We start from the raw sequence: 17,745 nt of genomic DNA on the forward strand, positions 1-17,745 counted from the left end.
TAAAATTTATGTTTTTATGCAATTTGATGATGCAACCCAGCTGAACATACTTATGTAAAATATGGGTAAAAAGCTTTTCAACTTGATTTAAATTAAATATTATTTTATAAAAAAATTTAGCAAATATAACACTGCATGTGTAAATCGTATTATGCTGTAACTGAACTAGTATAATATTACAAGCAGATGTAACTCAGCCGAAAATTAAAAAAATTGGAAAATGAAGCACTACGACCGACTCAGCTGAGAAAGTATGTTGCATTTTTGAAGTTGTATATATGTGAACAAAACCATGCTTCATACAGTATACGAAGAATCGCCCCCCCCCTCCATGCACACACACTTTAGATCATCGAGGACCGTAAGGGTCCCTTTTTTATTTTTTGTATAATTTGTAATATATCTTTTTTTTTTTTTTTTTTTTTTTTTTTTTCAGGAAGAAACGCTGTTAAACAATTTTATTATTTGATACATCTCAAAGCTCTTATTCTGATTTTCAATCCCTTTGGCTTCATAGGGGCTCCTTTTCAACTTTTGGATACATTTTAGTTTGCATCTAAAACGGGCCTCAGAAATATTTTTCCCCCTTTTCACGAACTGTGAAAATTTATTTCGGAAACAACCTATTTGTATCAACCAGAGCGCAAATTTCTTTTGTGTTCTCTAGTCTTTCATCTGAAATTAACAAAGAATTAAAAAGAATTTCCCTAAGAATAAAAGCTTTCAAACCAGGAGTTTTTGTGATTACACTATGAGATGTACAATTCCATTTTAAGTGAGCTTTCCCTTTGTGTGATCTTATCACACCTCACAAAGGGAAGAAGGCGTGACTCCCGAATGACAAATTAGTTGTCAATAACCTCTTTCATTTTCCTTGCATTCTAGGATTTTGGAAAACACGAAGCAACGGGTGTCTTTTGGAGGCTAACATGCCACATTTAACCCCCACAATTGTGTAAAGTTTTGACCCCAGATGGCAATTTTGAAATCGATGAGTCTTTCTCTTGGAAAGGGATAAGTGCTGAAATAAAAATTTTAGCTACACACAGACGAATGAAACTCGAGCTGAGTACACAAAGAATAAATTAAACTAATATACTTGTATTCAGTCCTAGCGCAGGGTCAGTAAACTTCCCATTCCTCCATGAACATAATATTGAATCCCAAACGACTTATAAATTAATCATGAAAAATTATTACATCATAAACTGTTATAATAATAAAGAAATTCTGTCATGTCACAGAGTAGAAAAGGAGAAAACTGGTGCTGCCATCTATTGGCGTGTTACCCTCAGCGTGGGCGCCGGTATATATTATATACCGGTTTTAAAATCGTATAAATAATCTTCTGTTAATTATCAATTCTGACAAAAATGAAGTAAATATATAAGGTTCAGCATGTGTACGTCATATATTTGCAGATTTTGAATTTTTTCTTTCCCTCCAATAGAATTTATGAATCTTCCAACATGATACCTTGCAAAGAGGTATATTAATTTCATAACTGCAAAATATTGAGCATTCATAGGGTGATGCTACCATTTAGAATTGAAAGAAAACACTAGACACTTACGATTGTAGCTTTCGGTGTAAAAAAATTAGCATTTTTTCCGAGGTTAAAAAATTGACAAACAACCGGTATATATTATATACTGGTGCCCTTCAAAGGGTTAATTTAGAAGTCAAGCAACAGAAATCAGCACTGTATTTGCAAATTTTCACAGGACCAGTTTTGATGGTTTTACCAAACCATCATCCTCAGGCACAAGCCATTCTTTTCATTTGGTATTCCTCAGTAAGCACCCTGGGAATGCAACATGCACACAATTTGTGAAATTTTAACTTTTCAGAGACAATTTTGTGTGAAGTTGTTCTGTCTGCATTTGGAAATTCCAATGCTAAAGTTGAAATTATGAATTGCTGTTTTTCATGAATCTTTTCATCCACTGCATTGACCAAATCTTCTATGATCGTTGATGGTCACCTGATCGCAGTTCGTCATGGACATTTTCTCACCCTCTTATGCACTTTGTTGCCACTCATTGCATTTGGATAATACACGTTGCCAATCTCTTGATGAATTTCCACTGCTGAAACATACCTCACTGTCAAAAACTGAACCACTGACCACATTTCACTGTCAATTGGCTAATCAATTATTTTAAACATTTTGAACTGACACTGTACACAGCGCACTGCAACGTTACCAATGCAGATAGCATTGTTTTACAAGCAAGGTATGCCGGGAGTTGATACCGATGCACGTTTCAATGTTTGTGCAACATCCGATTAGATATGGCGATTCAGACCTTAGTTTCCCAGTAAACCTTGTGTATGTGGGTCATTTTACGCAATAAATTGAAGTGAAGATTGTTTCCAAAGAAGACATTTTACTATATAAAGCTCCGCTACTTCTAAAAATGTTTTTTGTATGTGATGTTTTTCATATTCAGTTAGTCTCAAAGGGAATTTAGTACTATAAATAAAAAAGCAAAAAAAAGGAGGGAGAGATTGTATAAAAATCAAACACAGAAAACAATATTGTAAAAAAACAATGTAAAGAACAATTTTGTAAAAATCAGGTTTAGTTCAATTTTCATGCAGGGTTTAAGAGAAAATGTAGTTTTAAGGTATTTCTTCTTTTTTTTCCCACTTAATTTTAAATTAGTTTATATGTATGCACATACATGTGTAGTTTTTGAAGTTGAGATAAGTTAGTGATTTTGGTACTTCCTTATTGAAGTGGCCTCCAAGATTGAATCACCAATCAACCGAGGTAGCTCACCAAAATCTTTTGTGTATGCTCTTATACATTGCTTCATGTTACATTTTGGTTGATTATTAACTTTTTGGAGCCACTGTAATAGGAAGTACCATGATTTTTAACATATATATATTTCTCAATGTAATCTGTATTTAAATTGCTGTAAGATATTCATACTGGGTTGCACGAAGAGTTATGGCTGGCTAAGAAAATACCATGTATATTTAATTTGTAAAAATCAAATACTGATAGTTACTATTAGTAGGTGTATCAGAAGCAGTGATCATCTGTCAGTAATCGAGCAGAATTTGCATCCATATGGTGGTGAAATAAATTCAGACTCGGTGAATTAGAATGCAGCATTTATTAAGAGAATAAGCACAAGCATATATTATTACATTATAATCAAAGTTGAGATGTAGAGTTTGCCAACAGCGAAAAAATACCACCTTGTATACACATGGACATAAGGGGTTTTGAGTCGGTTGACAAACATGAAAAAAGTTAATCATTGCTTCTCTTGGTTAAACTATAAAAATAACAACACCCTTCTTTAATGACTGATCTTTAATCTGTTAACTACAGAATTTTAAAATAAAATTTTATCTTAAAAGTAGGGTTCCTTTTATGTCATCAAAGAATGAGTAGGATATGTATATCAAAAAATCAATTAGCAATGATGGCATTTTTTTTTTTTTTTTTCATATGCAGATTCCATTTGGGAAGCATGGCAGTTACAAGCTGTTTTTTATGCCATTTTATAGAGTATTGTATATGGAGTACAACATTGTATTTACAACATTAATTCTTGATTTAATTATTAATATTTTTTGGGATAAGAATGGGGGGTTCATAGTGCATATTCTTTCAATCCCTTCATAAGACATAAGAAATCACAAACATACAAAACATATAATCCATTCCATTTATCCAAGAAAAATAACACACTAAGACCACCAAGGTGAGGTTAAATTCAAGTTTTAACATTTCGTACTGTAGTATATCAACTCCAAATAAATATGAACTCGTAGCTGAGCATGCACGGAAAATCTGTGAATGGGAGTTATAGAAATAATGGGTTAATTTAAATTAACTTTGAGATGTGTACATATAATGAATCAATCTTATTATCCTTTCAACATAATCTACTGAAGTTCTTAAAAGTTTGCAGTTTGTTTGTCACTGACTGCTTAATTAAAACATCTGCAATAATTTCTTCAGTGAGAAGGTATTGAAATTCATAATTCTTATTATTCACAACATTCTTTGCAAGATATCTCTTGTGTCTATATATTAAATTCTTCCCTGCTTCTCTCTGTGTAACATTTTAAAGCAACTTTCATTGTCTTATAAAAAATGCAAATATGGAAATCTTGTGAAAGACAAGCTATGCTGCTTCTTTCTTTCTGTTTCAGTAAGAGCTATACATTTTGCTTTTGTGTACGACTAAGTTATACACAACTGTTTTTTACTTTTCTCTGTGAAACCCTGCCTTGATATGCAAAAAAGTAATTATTGTTAGATTTCTTATTATCAGGGTTGTCTTCCAAGTCTGCATCCACATAGCAAAAAGGATTTGTTTTTTCTCTTGTTTATGCTTCCTAGATGCAGTTTAAGATCTTTTAGTTAGTAATGTTGTTGCTCATGGTTAGAGTTGACTTTAAGGTACCCCTTGTATTATCACGAAGTTGTTGTATTATTTATCGCCAAGTTGTTGTATCATTAATGGTAACCTGAGTAGTTGAATGGTATGGAAATCCTATAATTACGTAATTGTTTGCCTTATTGTGGGAAATTTTGAATCATGGAATGTTTTGCAAGGGCTTTTGTGGTGTGTGTTGCTTAGGAAGTACAGTGCTTGTTTCATTGCTTAGACAGTACAATGGCTGGATGTAGTAGAATTAATTTGAAGTTTCGGTACAATTTGGAACGAAAGGGGAAAAGTACATTAATTGACTTTTGTGTAAATGAAGGTTTACTTAGTAGCCATAGTCCGCAACTACATAGTATATTTTTGACTCTTATTTTTGTGAATTTCTGTGGCGATGCCGGTATACGGATTCTAGTTCAGATAATTTTAGGAAGTTTTTTGATGCTGTTAAGGAATTTTGTGTGTCACAGACTGAAGATGAACGGATTTCTAAATAAGGTAAGGAGATATTTGCTTTGTGTAGTGCTAAAATACATTGACTTTTTAAGTGAAAATATATCAATGTGTACATGGACAAACTCAAGGGAGTGCATAAAGCATAGTTTGTGCAATTCTCTGAAGTTTTTTAAGTGAAAATAGGTCAACGTGTACATGGATAAAATCAAGGGAGTGCACAATGCCATTTTTGTGCAATTTGAGTTTTTTTTTTTTTTTTTTAAGGGAAAATAGGTCGATATGTACATGGATACTGAGTTTTTGCAATTATACTGAAAATAAATATGCTCCAGCACCGGTGTTTTCTGTAGCGCCTTCTGCTGAACCATCAGTGTACACACGGAACCAATCATCAGGAGGATACCTACTATATATAGAAGTCAGAGCAGCAACATGTTGTTTTGGAATAGTTGTTTTAATTTACTTTGTAAGGAGAGCTGCATATTGACATCCAAACAAGGATCCAGGTGGGCCTCCTCTGTTATGGTTTGATGTAGAACAGGATTTACTTTCTGAGGAAAAACCTGGCGATTGGGTGTATCAATATCATAAAGATCGTGAACAGTAGAAAGGAAGGAATTCTGGGTTTTTAATCTTTCGTTTGTTGGTCTGTAATAATTTAAAAAGTTATTTTTTCTTCATAATATTTTTTTCAATAAGGTTTATGGCCCCCCTTTGGCACCTTTCACTTAACGGTTCTAGTTCAGTCTGAAGTTTCATAGCAACTATGGGCGTTGATTTAGCACCACCAGTGATAAATTCGCAACATGTTATTTTGGAATAGATCAAGCTTGTTTTTAACAGAGTCAGAGGCAATTATCAAATCTTCGTTTCCATATTCAACAACAGGACAAACATAACTTTTATAGGCTGCACACAAGACATCTTGGGTTGAGCCCCAAGTGATACCAGCTAAATGTTTCAATAGTCTTGATCTGGGATATACTTTATCAACGATTGAATCAATATGTTTCGTCCAAGTTAGTTTTGGGTCTAACTCTTTGGCACCTTTCACTTAACAGTTCTAGTTCAGTCTGAAGTTCCATAGCAACTGCTGGGCATTGATTTTAGCACCACCAGTGATCATTCGCAACATGTTGTTTTGGAATAGATCAAGCTTGTTCTTTTAACAGAGTCGGAGGCAGTTATCAAAGCTTTGTTTCCATATTCAACAACAGGATGAACATAACTTTTATAGGCTGTACACAAGACATCTTCGCTTGAGTCCCAAGTGACACCAGCAAAACGTTTTAATAGTCTTGATCTGGCATATATTTTATCAACGTTTGAATCAAAATGTTTTGTTTAATTTTGGGTATAATTGAATACCCAAGTAGACAGTATCAAAATTTCTATTCAGGTCTTTGTCATTAAATTAAAGTTGGATGTCATGAGGTTTTGTACTGAGGGAGAACAATTGAAAGGTGGTTTTATCAGTATTTACAACCATATTATTATCTTAAGTCCAGATGTTAAGAACATCTAAGGCCTGTTATAGGATGCTCTCTAGGCCAGCAAAGTCAGTTCCTGTAGCACTCATCACCACATCATCAACAAATAGTAAAACATTCACTCCTGGAATAAAACTGGAAATGGTGTCTATTAAGCCATTGATCATTATATTAAGAATCAGGCTCAGAACAGCTGCTTGGGGTAAACCCTGTTTGGTCTGTCTATAGCCAGACACAGCATGTCCATACTTGACATTTATAAAGTATTGGTCAAGAAACTGTTTCGACAAGTAGCCTGAAATGCCACAGGAAATCAACTTCCTGAGCAGTCTAGCTCTCCAGACCCTATCAAATGCATTTTTAAAGTCCACAAATACTGCAAGGGTACTTTGTCTTCTTTGAAAACCATTTTTTACCTCTTGGGACAAGTGTACAATTTGTTCAACTGCGCTTTTATGTCTAAGCAAACCTGCCGGTTTTTTAGATATAAAACCAATTTTGTCCAGCACAAACTTTAACCTGTTAGCAATCAATCTCTCAGTTGATTGGCATATTGCACTTGTAAGAGAAATTGGGCAATAACTGTCCACATTTTCAGCTGGTTTTTTAGGTTTGAGAATTGATATTATCGCAGCCTTTCTCCAAGCACTCGGCAAGCCAAGTTTGGTTAATGAATGGCAACAAAGTAATTTTTGCAGAATCTCCCAGATTTACAAGGAACTCGGGTAGGATTTCATCTGGGTCTGCACTTTTACCTTTAACTGATGCATCAAGGCCATTTTTCAATTCCCCTAAAGAGAAATCAGCATTAAAAGTTGTTTAAAAACTGGGGAATTGTTGTCCTGAGGTGATTTCAGTTCATTTTTTTTTTTTTTTTTAAATGTTAATAGTAGGCCTGTAGTTGCTTGTCCTAGCAAAATGCCCACAAAAAGCATGTAAAATATCTTATCAATAGTAACCTCTTTAAAACCTTTTTTAATAGGGTCATTTCTTCTGATGTTTTGATTGTTTATCTGGGACAAAACATTATGAGCCTTTATGCCATCCCTCCTAAAGTCCAGTTTTTCTAGAAAGTTTTTATACGAGGAACACTTTGCTTCAGTTATTGATCTTTTTCAGATAACCTGTGTCTTACGTAAAGCTATACAATCCTCACCAAGGCCGATATTTTGATCCTTCTCATGGGCCTTATTTCTGTCTTCACAAAGCTTCTGCAGTTTGTCATTCCAGAAAGTTGTATATTTCCTTTGTTGTCCTCTTGGGACACTTAGAGAAGCACACTTTAGTATAGTGTAGGTGAAGAGTTTTGAAGAATGTTCAAGATTTGGGGAAACCAAGAAGTTTATAATAAATTTATCAGCGAGGCCTTTATAGTTGAACCAGTTTGCCTTTTTAAGGTTCCAGAAAACCTGACGAGGCTCCGTGTAGAGGGATTTATATCTTACAATGCTGGATAGTAATATTTTATACAAAGCACCACTTGGACTATCAATTAACTCATGCTGTATTTTACATGACAGAGCTGGATGGGCTAGGAGCAAATCAGGATTAGAGACACTTCGATTGTAAGAGAGGAAAGTTGGAAAATTTCCTTCATTCTCAGTGAAATCAATAGGATTAGAATAAGATTTTCAACTATACAGCCAATACCATTTGATGTTGAATAACCCCAGCCGTTGAGGGGGCACTGAAGTTGCCAAGTATAAGTGAATTTCTATCCCAACCGCATATTATTCTTTCAAGATCGGGTTTATTATTTGGAGGATTGTACAAAAAGAATATATTATGTAGTCTCTTGTCTGCATGCATGCATTTTCAGGAATTCCTATTTATCATTAGTAGTCATCCGACGAGAGGCAATTAACTGTGCCTTTAAAGAAAGTTTTACAAAAACAATTATGCCAGAAGCAGTTTGTCTTAATTGCTTTAACACAAATTTCGGATATCCTGGATTGTTAAAATATACTTCATTGTCTGCAGTGGCTCCACTCTCAACAATGCCCATTACGTCAAAATCATGATTAGAAAGAATAGTCTTCGATTCAGTAAATTTGTCATGAGCTAAACCATCAACATTCCAAAAAGAAATCTTAAAAGCTGGTTTAATTTTAGTCTTAGAAAAGACTTTTTGCTTCATTTCTCTCTTTGCTTCCTAAACCCTCAAGAACTTGCACCTAAAGACCTTTTTATAATATAAAAATATAAGAAAGTTATAAAATCAAACTAACCAAAGAATATGAAATTTAGAATATCAAGTTAAACAAGAGTATATTTTACATCAAAATTTTATTATAAATCGTTTAATAACTGGAATCATGCATCCATAACATAAGTTTAAATTGGTCTGAAGTTCTTTTAAAATAGCATAAGTGTGCAGCATGGAAACTCTCAGTTTTTTTTTTTTTTTTTAAATTTTTATTTCAATTGAGGCAAATATGTTTAAAAGTCTTCCCTTTCATCATTTTCATGGCTATAGTCTCATTCCAATTTCAGCATTGATACCCAACATTTCCTTGAAAAACCCCAGCTCATAATTGGGACAGAATTCCTGTATCCAAGTATTTAAAAAGATATTTAACCTCATTTCTGCAGCAGCTAAGGAAAAAAGTAATCACTATTCTGGACTTGGGTGTCCAAATTGAAACTGCCATTTTTCTCATAACACTGTTCATGTTATAGAAAGCTGGAAGAGGTTGACTATTTATACACATCTAAAAATTATCACATAGAAGTGTGAAAATTTTTTGTAGTAGGGAGTGAATTAGCTTTTTATATTTTTTTATAATTTATTGGTTTTTAATTTTAAATTCACTCATTTTTATATACTGACAATACTTTTGAACATTTGAATGAGGTACCTTGCATTTTATTATGAAAATAAATGTATCTTTGCTTTCACTTATTGCAAACTTTATGTGAGTATGATTTCTTTACTTCTCTAGCAATTGCCAGTTTTTGACTTGTATCCTGATCTAAAGGATGAAATTAACCATATAAGACAATCCCCAAAATTATCTCCAAGCACAAAGAATGTATGTAAGAAGGGGAGTGCTGACAATGCAGTCCATTCCTGTGGTTCAGTTTCACCTCAACCCAAAATGGAATCTTCTTTTAAATATTCATTATATAGAATTGTAGGTTTTATTTCTATTATTATTATTTTTATATTTTTTTACAAAAGTTTAGAATTTAAGACAAATAATCCTCCATTTCCCAAGATTGATATTATATTAAACAGTTTGAAAGAAGAATTTCACGGTCAGCCTGATTTAAGTTTCAGAATTGTGTCTGCAGCACTCAAAAGAGTTTTTAAAGCAGACCCAAAGGAACCTGCAATTATTATGCTTGTTGCTGCTAAAGGTGTTGAAAGCAAAACTCATCATCTAGCTCATAGTTTAGCTCAATTAGTTTCAGAGTCTGAAAGTTATGTTTTGATAAATGGTCTTGAGTTAAAAAGTACACCTTCTTCTTTAGCAAAGAAGGACATCACTGAAAAAATAAATAGTGCCTTAAATTCATCTGCTTTAAATGCTGTATTAATTGATGCCTTAGATGCTATTCCTGGTGAAACTGCTTTGATATTTCATAATTATTGTGATCATGAAAATGCTAAGTACAAAAGGGCAGTTTATGTGATGACAGTTTCATCTGAAACTGAATTTAAAGAGAAAAATAATTCAAAATATGTAGATAACATAGTTGAGAAACATTTAAAAAATAAATGGAAAGATGTTAATGAAGATCAGATTTCCTCATTGCTGTCTAGATTGTCAGTGAGTGTTGCCGCTGTAACACAAAAATAAAATTCTTCGACCGTTATCAGTATTTTTATGTAGAACATTACTGAAAGAATATAAATGTCCATCCTATAAATTTTATGATGATGTAATTTTTCCAACTTTTGTAAATAAAATATTGTTATTCCATGGGATTTTATTGAAAATGTAATAATAGTGTATGTTTGGAAACTTTTGAATGTGGATTAGTGGAACTGAATCAATTTTGCCAAAGCATTGTGAAACAGTTTTCAATTTTAAAGTTATAACAAATTTTTCATTCATGAATGTAATTATGTAAATTGGGTAAAACATTGTTTTTCTATTATATGTTATCACTGAATTTATCTTAAAAAGCCTATGTTAAAGCTTTGTAATTTTATTGTTTTATGATAACTTTATATGTGGTTAATTTACATTTGATTATTTTGTTCTTTTTAAGCATTTGAATTGATTGTAATTTCTGTCATAAGTAGCTCTGTTAACGTTTGCTAATATATATTAAAAATTTATTGCAAAATATACACTTGCTTACTCAAAAGCTAATTTGTTAATTTAATGTATACTGTAGACTTTTCTGATGACTTATTTGTTAGCTTGTACACATTTTTTAGATTAGACAGAATGCAAATTACATGATGTTATATTTCATCAATACATTTATATCAAAAGCTCCAAATTGTTTAAAAATACTAATATATTGTGTATCAAATATTTAAATGCTGGATAAATATGCATAGGTATTATGTAGTAATTGTAATACCTACATACACACAAATATATAACTACAAAGATTAGAAGCTAATTTTAATGCACAGATGTAGAAAAATGTTTATTAAAAGCATTGTCTTGTCAGTTTATTTGATATAGTTTGATATTATTTACTTTGACTTCTCGAGACATGTTTCCCCTTTATAATAACGTGTATATTTTAAAAAATAATAAAAAGCATTGAATGAGAAATTTATTTGCTACTTCACATTTGTGTTATTCACATTGTCATTTTGCAATATTTTGGTATTTTTCTGTTGTACCACACATTTTTGGAGACATTATGAATTTCACCTCTGTTTTGTTAATCAATTTTAAATTTTCAGTTTATAATTAAACTCTCATCCAAAAATATAATTATGTATATTGTATAAAAAATTTTACTCGTAAATATTTTCCAATACTGAATCAAACTTGAAAAGCATATACTCGGTAAATAATGTGTAATTTTATTATTGCTCTATTATTGTTTTAACTGTGGTTAATTTACATTTGATTGATTGCCTTATTCTGTAAGCCTTTAAAATATGATTGTAATTTGTCTCTTAACTAGTTTTGTTAATGCAGATACAAAATTTATTTGCAAATCTAGATTTGCTTAACCCAAAGCTAATTCATACCTGTGGATTTTTTTATAATTTATTTATTAGCTTTCATGCATTTTTATTTTCAGATGATTCAAGGTATTGATAGACACAGGATAAAATATAATTATGTTATATCTAGTACATTTGTATTGAAAGCTCCATATTGTTTAACAATACTGTTATCTTGTGTATAAAATATCTGAGTATTGAAAAATGTGCATAGGTACTGTGTAGTGATTATAATATACAGGGTGTTTATAAAGTCCCAGACCAATTTTGATGTTTAATAACTCATAAAATAATAAAGATAGATTAAAATTAATAACATAAATGGTTAGATAGACTCAAAAAGTTTCATGACTTTTGTCAATGAACTTCCACGTGTGCCCCCTTCGTCGCATGGAGAATATCAAGTCGATAGTCAATTTCACGCCAGGTACCGGCAAGCATGTCGGCATCCACAGAGGCTATTGCGGTTGTAATTCTGGCTTTTAGGTCATCTATGTTTGACACTCTCCTCATGTAAACGTTGTCCTTTACAAATCCCCAAAGGAAAAAGTCCAGCAGCGTTATATCAGGTGATCTGGGTGGCCAAGGAATTGGACCTCCTCGCCCAATCAATCTTCCTGTAAAATCATCATTCAAAGAACTACGAACGATGGTACCCCATTGAGGTCGTGCACCATCTTATTTGAAAAAGACATGTGGCTGAAGCTCTTCTAGTTGTGGAAATATGAAGTTTTCCAACATGTCTAAGTATACGACTGAGGAGACCGTCTTTTCTGTAAAAAAGAAAGGTCCAATGACTCGGTCATGCATTAGTCCACACCACATATTAACCTTTGGGGAATCCCTTTGTGCCTTACAGAATTCATGGGGGTTTTCAGATCCCCATATGCGCACATTATGGCGATTAACAATGCCAGAAGGATGCCAAAAACAAAAGAGAGAAAATGCAATTAATAAGCGGATGATATTTAGAAAAGTACAGATATTCAGGCTGGAAAATGAAATTATCTGGAATTAACCACACGCGCAGACAATATTTACAAAAGTAAAGATATTCAAACCTGAAAAGGAAAATATGTAAGTTATTCCATCAGTAAATTCATAAAATAATGAAGATATAATTTATTCCATCAATAAATTATATCTTCATTATTTTATGAGTTATTAAACATCAAAATGGGTCCGGGACTTTATATAAACACCCTGTATTATACTTACACATATTTGCAATACTATCTTTATTACCTATATGTGTGTGTGTGTGTGTGTGTATGTATACATAACCACCATGTCCACAAGCCTTTAAGGGGTGTTGGAACCCCAAAAGTTTCAAAAAATTGTGATTTCGAATTTTTGCACTTTCAAATTCTCTACACTTTTATCTTTCTAAAAATACCATTCTTTAACCTCTATGAAAATTAGAACTGTAAAAAAATCTAGTTTTAATTTATCATCTACTGCTTTGATCAATAAGGATTTTTACATAAAAACGCGTTTTTCTCCAAACGTGATTTTTTTATAATCGATGTACCTTTTCTCAGGAACTACTGCTCACAGGTATCTAAACTTTTTGTGGCTTATTTATTAGGCTCCCTAATATTTACTGAAATGAGCTTTTTGTAATAAACTTTGACCCTAAAAAAAAAAAAAAAAAAAATTAATTTTTTTGTATGAAAAAAGTGCTAAATTTTACTATGCCTAACAAAATATTCTGTAATTTACTCTAAAATTCAAAATGCTTCAAAAGCTCATTTCAGTATAATCAGATAGGTATACTTTAATTACAGAAAAAATTTCAAGCTTGTATATACAGCAGATGTTGAGAAAAGGTACATCAAAAATGGCCAATTTAACATTGTCGGTATAGGGGTTTCTGATACCCCATAACTGACCTTTAATTTGACAACCATTGGTCATAAACAAATAGACATATACTTTCAATTACAAATATTGGTTTTCAGTGATGCAAATATTCATGTTTTGGCATTTTAAAATTTAAACAATTCAATATTATATAAATTATGAAATTTTACTATCTTCTGGTCCCTATACTAAACTTTTTGTGGCTTATTTATTAGGCTCCCTAATATTTACTGAAATGAGCTTTTTGTAATAAACTTTGACCCTAAAAAAAAAAAAAAAAAATTAATTTTTTTGTATGAAAAAAGTGCTAAATTTTACTATGCCTAACAAAATATTCTGTAATTTACTCTAAAATTCAAAATGCTTCAAAAGCTCATTTCAGTATAATCAGATAGGTATACTTTAATTACAGAAAAAATTTCAAGCTTGTATATACAGCAGATGTTGAGAAAAGGTACATCAAAAATGGCCAATTTAACATTGTCGGTATAGGGGTTTCTGATACCCCATAACTGACCTTTAATTTGACAACCATTGGTCATAAACAAATAGACATATACTTTCAATTACAAATATTGGTTTTCAGTGATGCAAATATTCATGTTTTGGCATTTTAAAATTTAAACAATTCAATATTATATAAATTATGAAATTTTACTATCTTCTGGTCCCTATACTAAACTTTTTGTGGCTTATTTATTAGGCTCCCTAATATTTACTGAAATGAGCTTTTTGTAATAAACTTTGACCCTAAAAAAAAAAAAAAAAAAAATTAATTTTTTTGTATGAAAAAAGTGCTAAATTTTACTATGCCTAACAAAATATTCTGTAATTTACTCTAAAATTCAAAATGCTTCAAAAGCTCATTTCAGTATAATCAGATAGGTATACTTTAATTACAGAAAAAATTTCAAGCTTGTATATACAGCAGATGTTGAGAAAAGGTACATCAAAAATGGCCAATTTAACATTGTCGGTATAGGGGTTTCTGATACCCCATAACTGACCTTTAATTTGACAACCATTGGTCATAAACAAATAGACATATACTTTCAATTACAAATATTGGTTTTCAGTGATGCAAATATTCATGTTTTGGCATTTTAAAATTTAAACAATTCAATATTATATAAATTATGAAATTTTACTATCTTCTGGTCCCTATACTTATGTTTAGAAAAATTTAATATTCATTATAAAAAATGAAACAAAAGAAAAGTGGCACCCATACAACAAAAATTTGACCAAGATATTTGATATTAAATTTGGGGACTATACTCATGGGTCATATACAGATTGAAGAGTGAATGTAACTAAAAATAAAATCTCAGTTCAGAAAAAGGTTTCTAATATTAAGATATTGATAAGTTTTTCTATGCAGAATATTATGATACAAACTTATCAATAAATTTTTTTTGAAAATAGAGATCATATGCAGAGAATCTTATAAAATTCACATTACTAGATAACTCTGAAAGACTTCAGTATTGGCATTAGCTCATAATATTATTTACATTAATTAAAAATGAAGAATGTTTGCAGTTAAAGCAATTTTTTGTACAATTACCAGATTAGGGTTCTAAAATAATGGCTTTGAAAAATTATAAATTGAATATGGGAAAATTCTTTGAACATATTAATGATGTTTATGTAAATCACCAAAGACTATCATTGAATGACATTTAAGGAGAGGAAATCAATCTCAAATTATTCTAATTAATTTAGTAGTCAACCCTTCAATGCAAAATAAAAATGACATAAAAAAATTGCAAATTTTGAAATTGAATATCTCGCTCAATTTTTCTGGTATGGAAGTCAAACATTTTGTGTTAATCTTTTAAAATGAGTGTAACATTTTCCTAAATATAAGAAGAGCATATAAAAAGTTAAATTTTGTAACTTTTACAAAACTTTTTTTTTAATTTAAAAATGCTACAACATGGTTATTTTTATTATTTAAAACATTTTTTTCTTAATTGGAAGTGTATGTCTATGACCAATGGTTGCAAAAATAAGAGCAGAGTAAGAACATTTATGAACATGACCAGGAATGTTCTTTAATGTTAGGACACAATCTATTTTAGGAGGGAAACCACAGTCTATGTTATTCATTTCTTTTTGTGAATATGTTTTCATGAGTTTCCACCTTTGTAAGTAAGAAGTAAGTACTCCAGAAGTAAGCTTTGATTCACATGACTCACTAGACTTTTGATATTATAAGTATACACAAATTGTGCGGCAATAGTGAAAGGAATGTGTGATCCAACAAACCACATTTGTCTTAGTTACCTTTATTTTTCTATCATGAACAAAGGCTGCATAGCTATTTTGCTTTTTATCTTGAGCAAAACAAAAACGTGCCAAGCAATATGGCTTTAACAAAAAAGTACTTATTTTTCTGTGATATAATTATTTCATTCTTGTTATCAGAGTATAAATTTTTATATCCTTCATGCTGTCCTTTAAGTTTTCTGAATGTTATTTTAATAATGAAGTTATATTTATTATTATAATTTTTTCATTCATTAGTTTGATATTTTTTTTCACAGTTGTTGGAGATAAAAATATTGTAATGAAATAAAAATGTGTTTTGATTATATTAGTTCAAGAAACCACATGTATCATAGAAATGATGTAAAATATTTATTTTTAACATGCACATCATTTATTAAGGTAACAAGTCTTGGTATAAAAGAAAAAAATTGAATGTTATTCATCTAGTCAATGGCTTAGAAAGTATCATATTTTCCCATCTAGCTGTTTAGTGCTAGGCAATTTTGATTTCTAGATAACAAATTAAGAATAAGTTTGAGATGCTGTATTAATATTAAAAAGAATTCCTACCTTCAGCATACATAAAAGGTGTCATTTGTAATAAAGTTATTTAAAAATTACTTCATTGAAATATAATTGGCGAATTTGAGAAGCCTGGTCCCCAAACCTTGTCCATCCATATGCATGCTTTGGCATTTTCAGATTTAATTTTTTAAGAATTACAAAATCTAACCTATTATATGGCAAAACGTCCTTATAGTTATATTTAGACTACAATAAGACTATTATTAAGACTGCACTTATTATAAAAAATAAAACACCAAAAAGTTTTCTCCTGTGTGACAAAAATTGTCTGAATTATTAAATTTCAGAATTTGGAATTTTTGCTATTTTTCTTTCCTGCCTTCTTGAGTTTAGGTCAAAATTTAAATTAATATAATTTTAAGATATTTTTTACTCCCTTTAATAAGATTAAGTAATTTTCTTTATGATTTTCCAGTGGATAACATTCTTGTATTTATATTTTTGTTACATTTAATAGCCCTCAGGGGGCTCACTTTTGTGAGTACGGGTGTGGCAATCCCGAGGTACCCTAGCCCTTCAGGGGATCATCTTCTTGGTGAGACGGGTGTCACGATCCTGGAGCCCCAGTGATCTATCCTCTTTTCAGTCTCCTCTCCTCTTGGCTGGTACTTTTTCCCTTCCCTTCTCCCTCGTGGTTTCTCTCTACGGAGTTTGGGGCTCGTCACGAGAGACTGGAACAGACCTTGTCTCTAGTTCTCGAGTGGCGAGAAAACTGCCCACGTGTTTGCCGTGCGTGGAGACCCGTGTCGCTGGAAAGGAGGGTCCTGGTAGTTGAGGGGCGAGGTACTGTCCCCAACACACTACTTTGGCCTCTGCTTCAGCTAAACGGGAGGCACCTTAGTCGTCCTCACGGGTGTCAATCGGCTGGTCACTAGTCCTTGTGTCAGTGGCTTGGGGTCAAGCTCTCGGGAGTACCTGCTTTCGGGAAAGCCGACTGTGGGGCTTCAGTTTGCGTATAGGTCCGGCTAGCCCTAACACAGGAATCTGTGTTCCCTTGTTGGGCTCCGTGGTGGGCGGGGCCGTCGGACCCGAATCTTTTCTATTTTCAATATGGCAAATGCACATATTTTTTTATTAAAAAACTTTGAAGTCACTCCAGTCTCTCAACCTAGTTCTGAAACATCTACTACTAAACCAATCATTCAACCTAGTTCTGAAACATCTCCTACTAAACCAGTCACTCAACCTAGTTCTGAAACATCTACTAATAAACCAATCATTCAACCTAGTTCTGAAACGTCTCCTACTAAACCAGTCACTCAACTTGTCGCTCAACCTAGTTCTGAAAATTCTGCAAAAAAATTACGGACAGATGCAAATAAAAAAAATCATAACAATAGTCCCCGTTTCCTAGTAATCTCTAGTCCTTCTGGCGAAATGCATAAGATGTCTCCTTTCGTAATAAACAAATACATCCAGTCTTGTATTGGTGAGCCGAGAAACATAAAGCGTCTCCGCTCCGGAGACTTGCTTATTGATACAAACTCAGCCACCCAGTCTGCTTCTTTACTTCAGATTA

At 32.0% G+C, this 17,745-nt stretch overlaps 1 protein-coding gene across 2 annotated transcripts in view; it reads left to right on the forward strand.

The window, feature by feature from the left end:
- Window positions 1–16,074, forward strand: part of LOC118204173 (torsin-1A-interacting protein 1-like) — a 41,586-nt gene extending 25,512 nt beyond the window's left edge. Inside the window, exon 2 of one of the 2 annotated variants that reach the window (XM_035376501.2) lies at window positions 9,304–16,074. In XM_035376501.2, the coding sequence (XP_035232392.1) occupies window positions 9,304–10,164 (861 nt within the window). In that variant the 3' untranslated portion in view covers window positions 10,165–16,074. The remainder of the gene's footprint in view (window positions 1–9,303) is intronic. The other variant, XM_035376500.2, reaches the window with a different exon arrangement.
- The last annotated feature ends 1,671 nt before the right edge of the window (window positions 16,075–17,745 follow it).

Source organism: Stegodyphus dumicola, chromosome 5, assembly GCF_044657685.1.
Source record: "Stegodyphus dumicola isolate Sdum_Otavi_A_Nest chromosome 5, ASM4465768v1".
NCBI lineage: Eukaryota > Metazoa > Arthropoda > Arachnida > Araneae > Eresidae > Stegodyphus > Stegodyphus dumicola.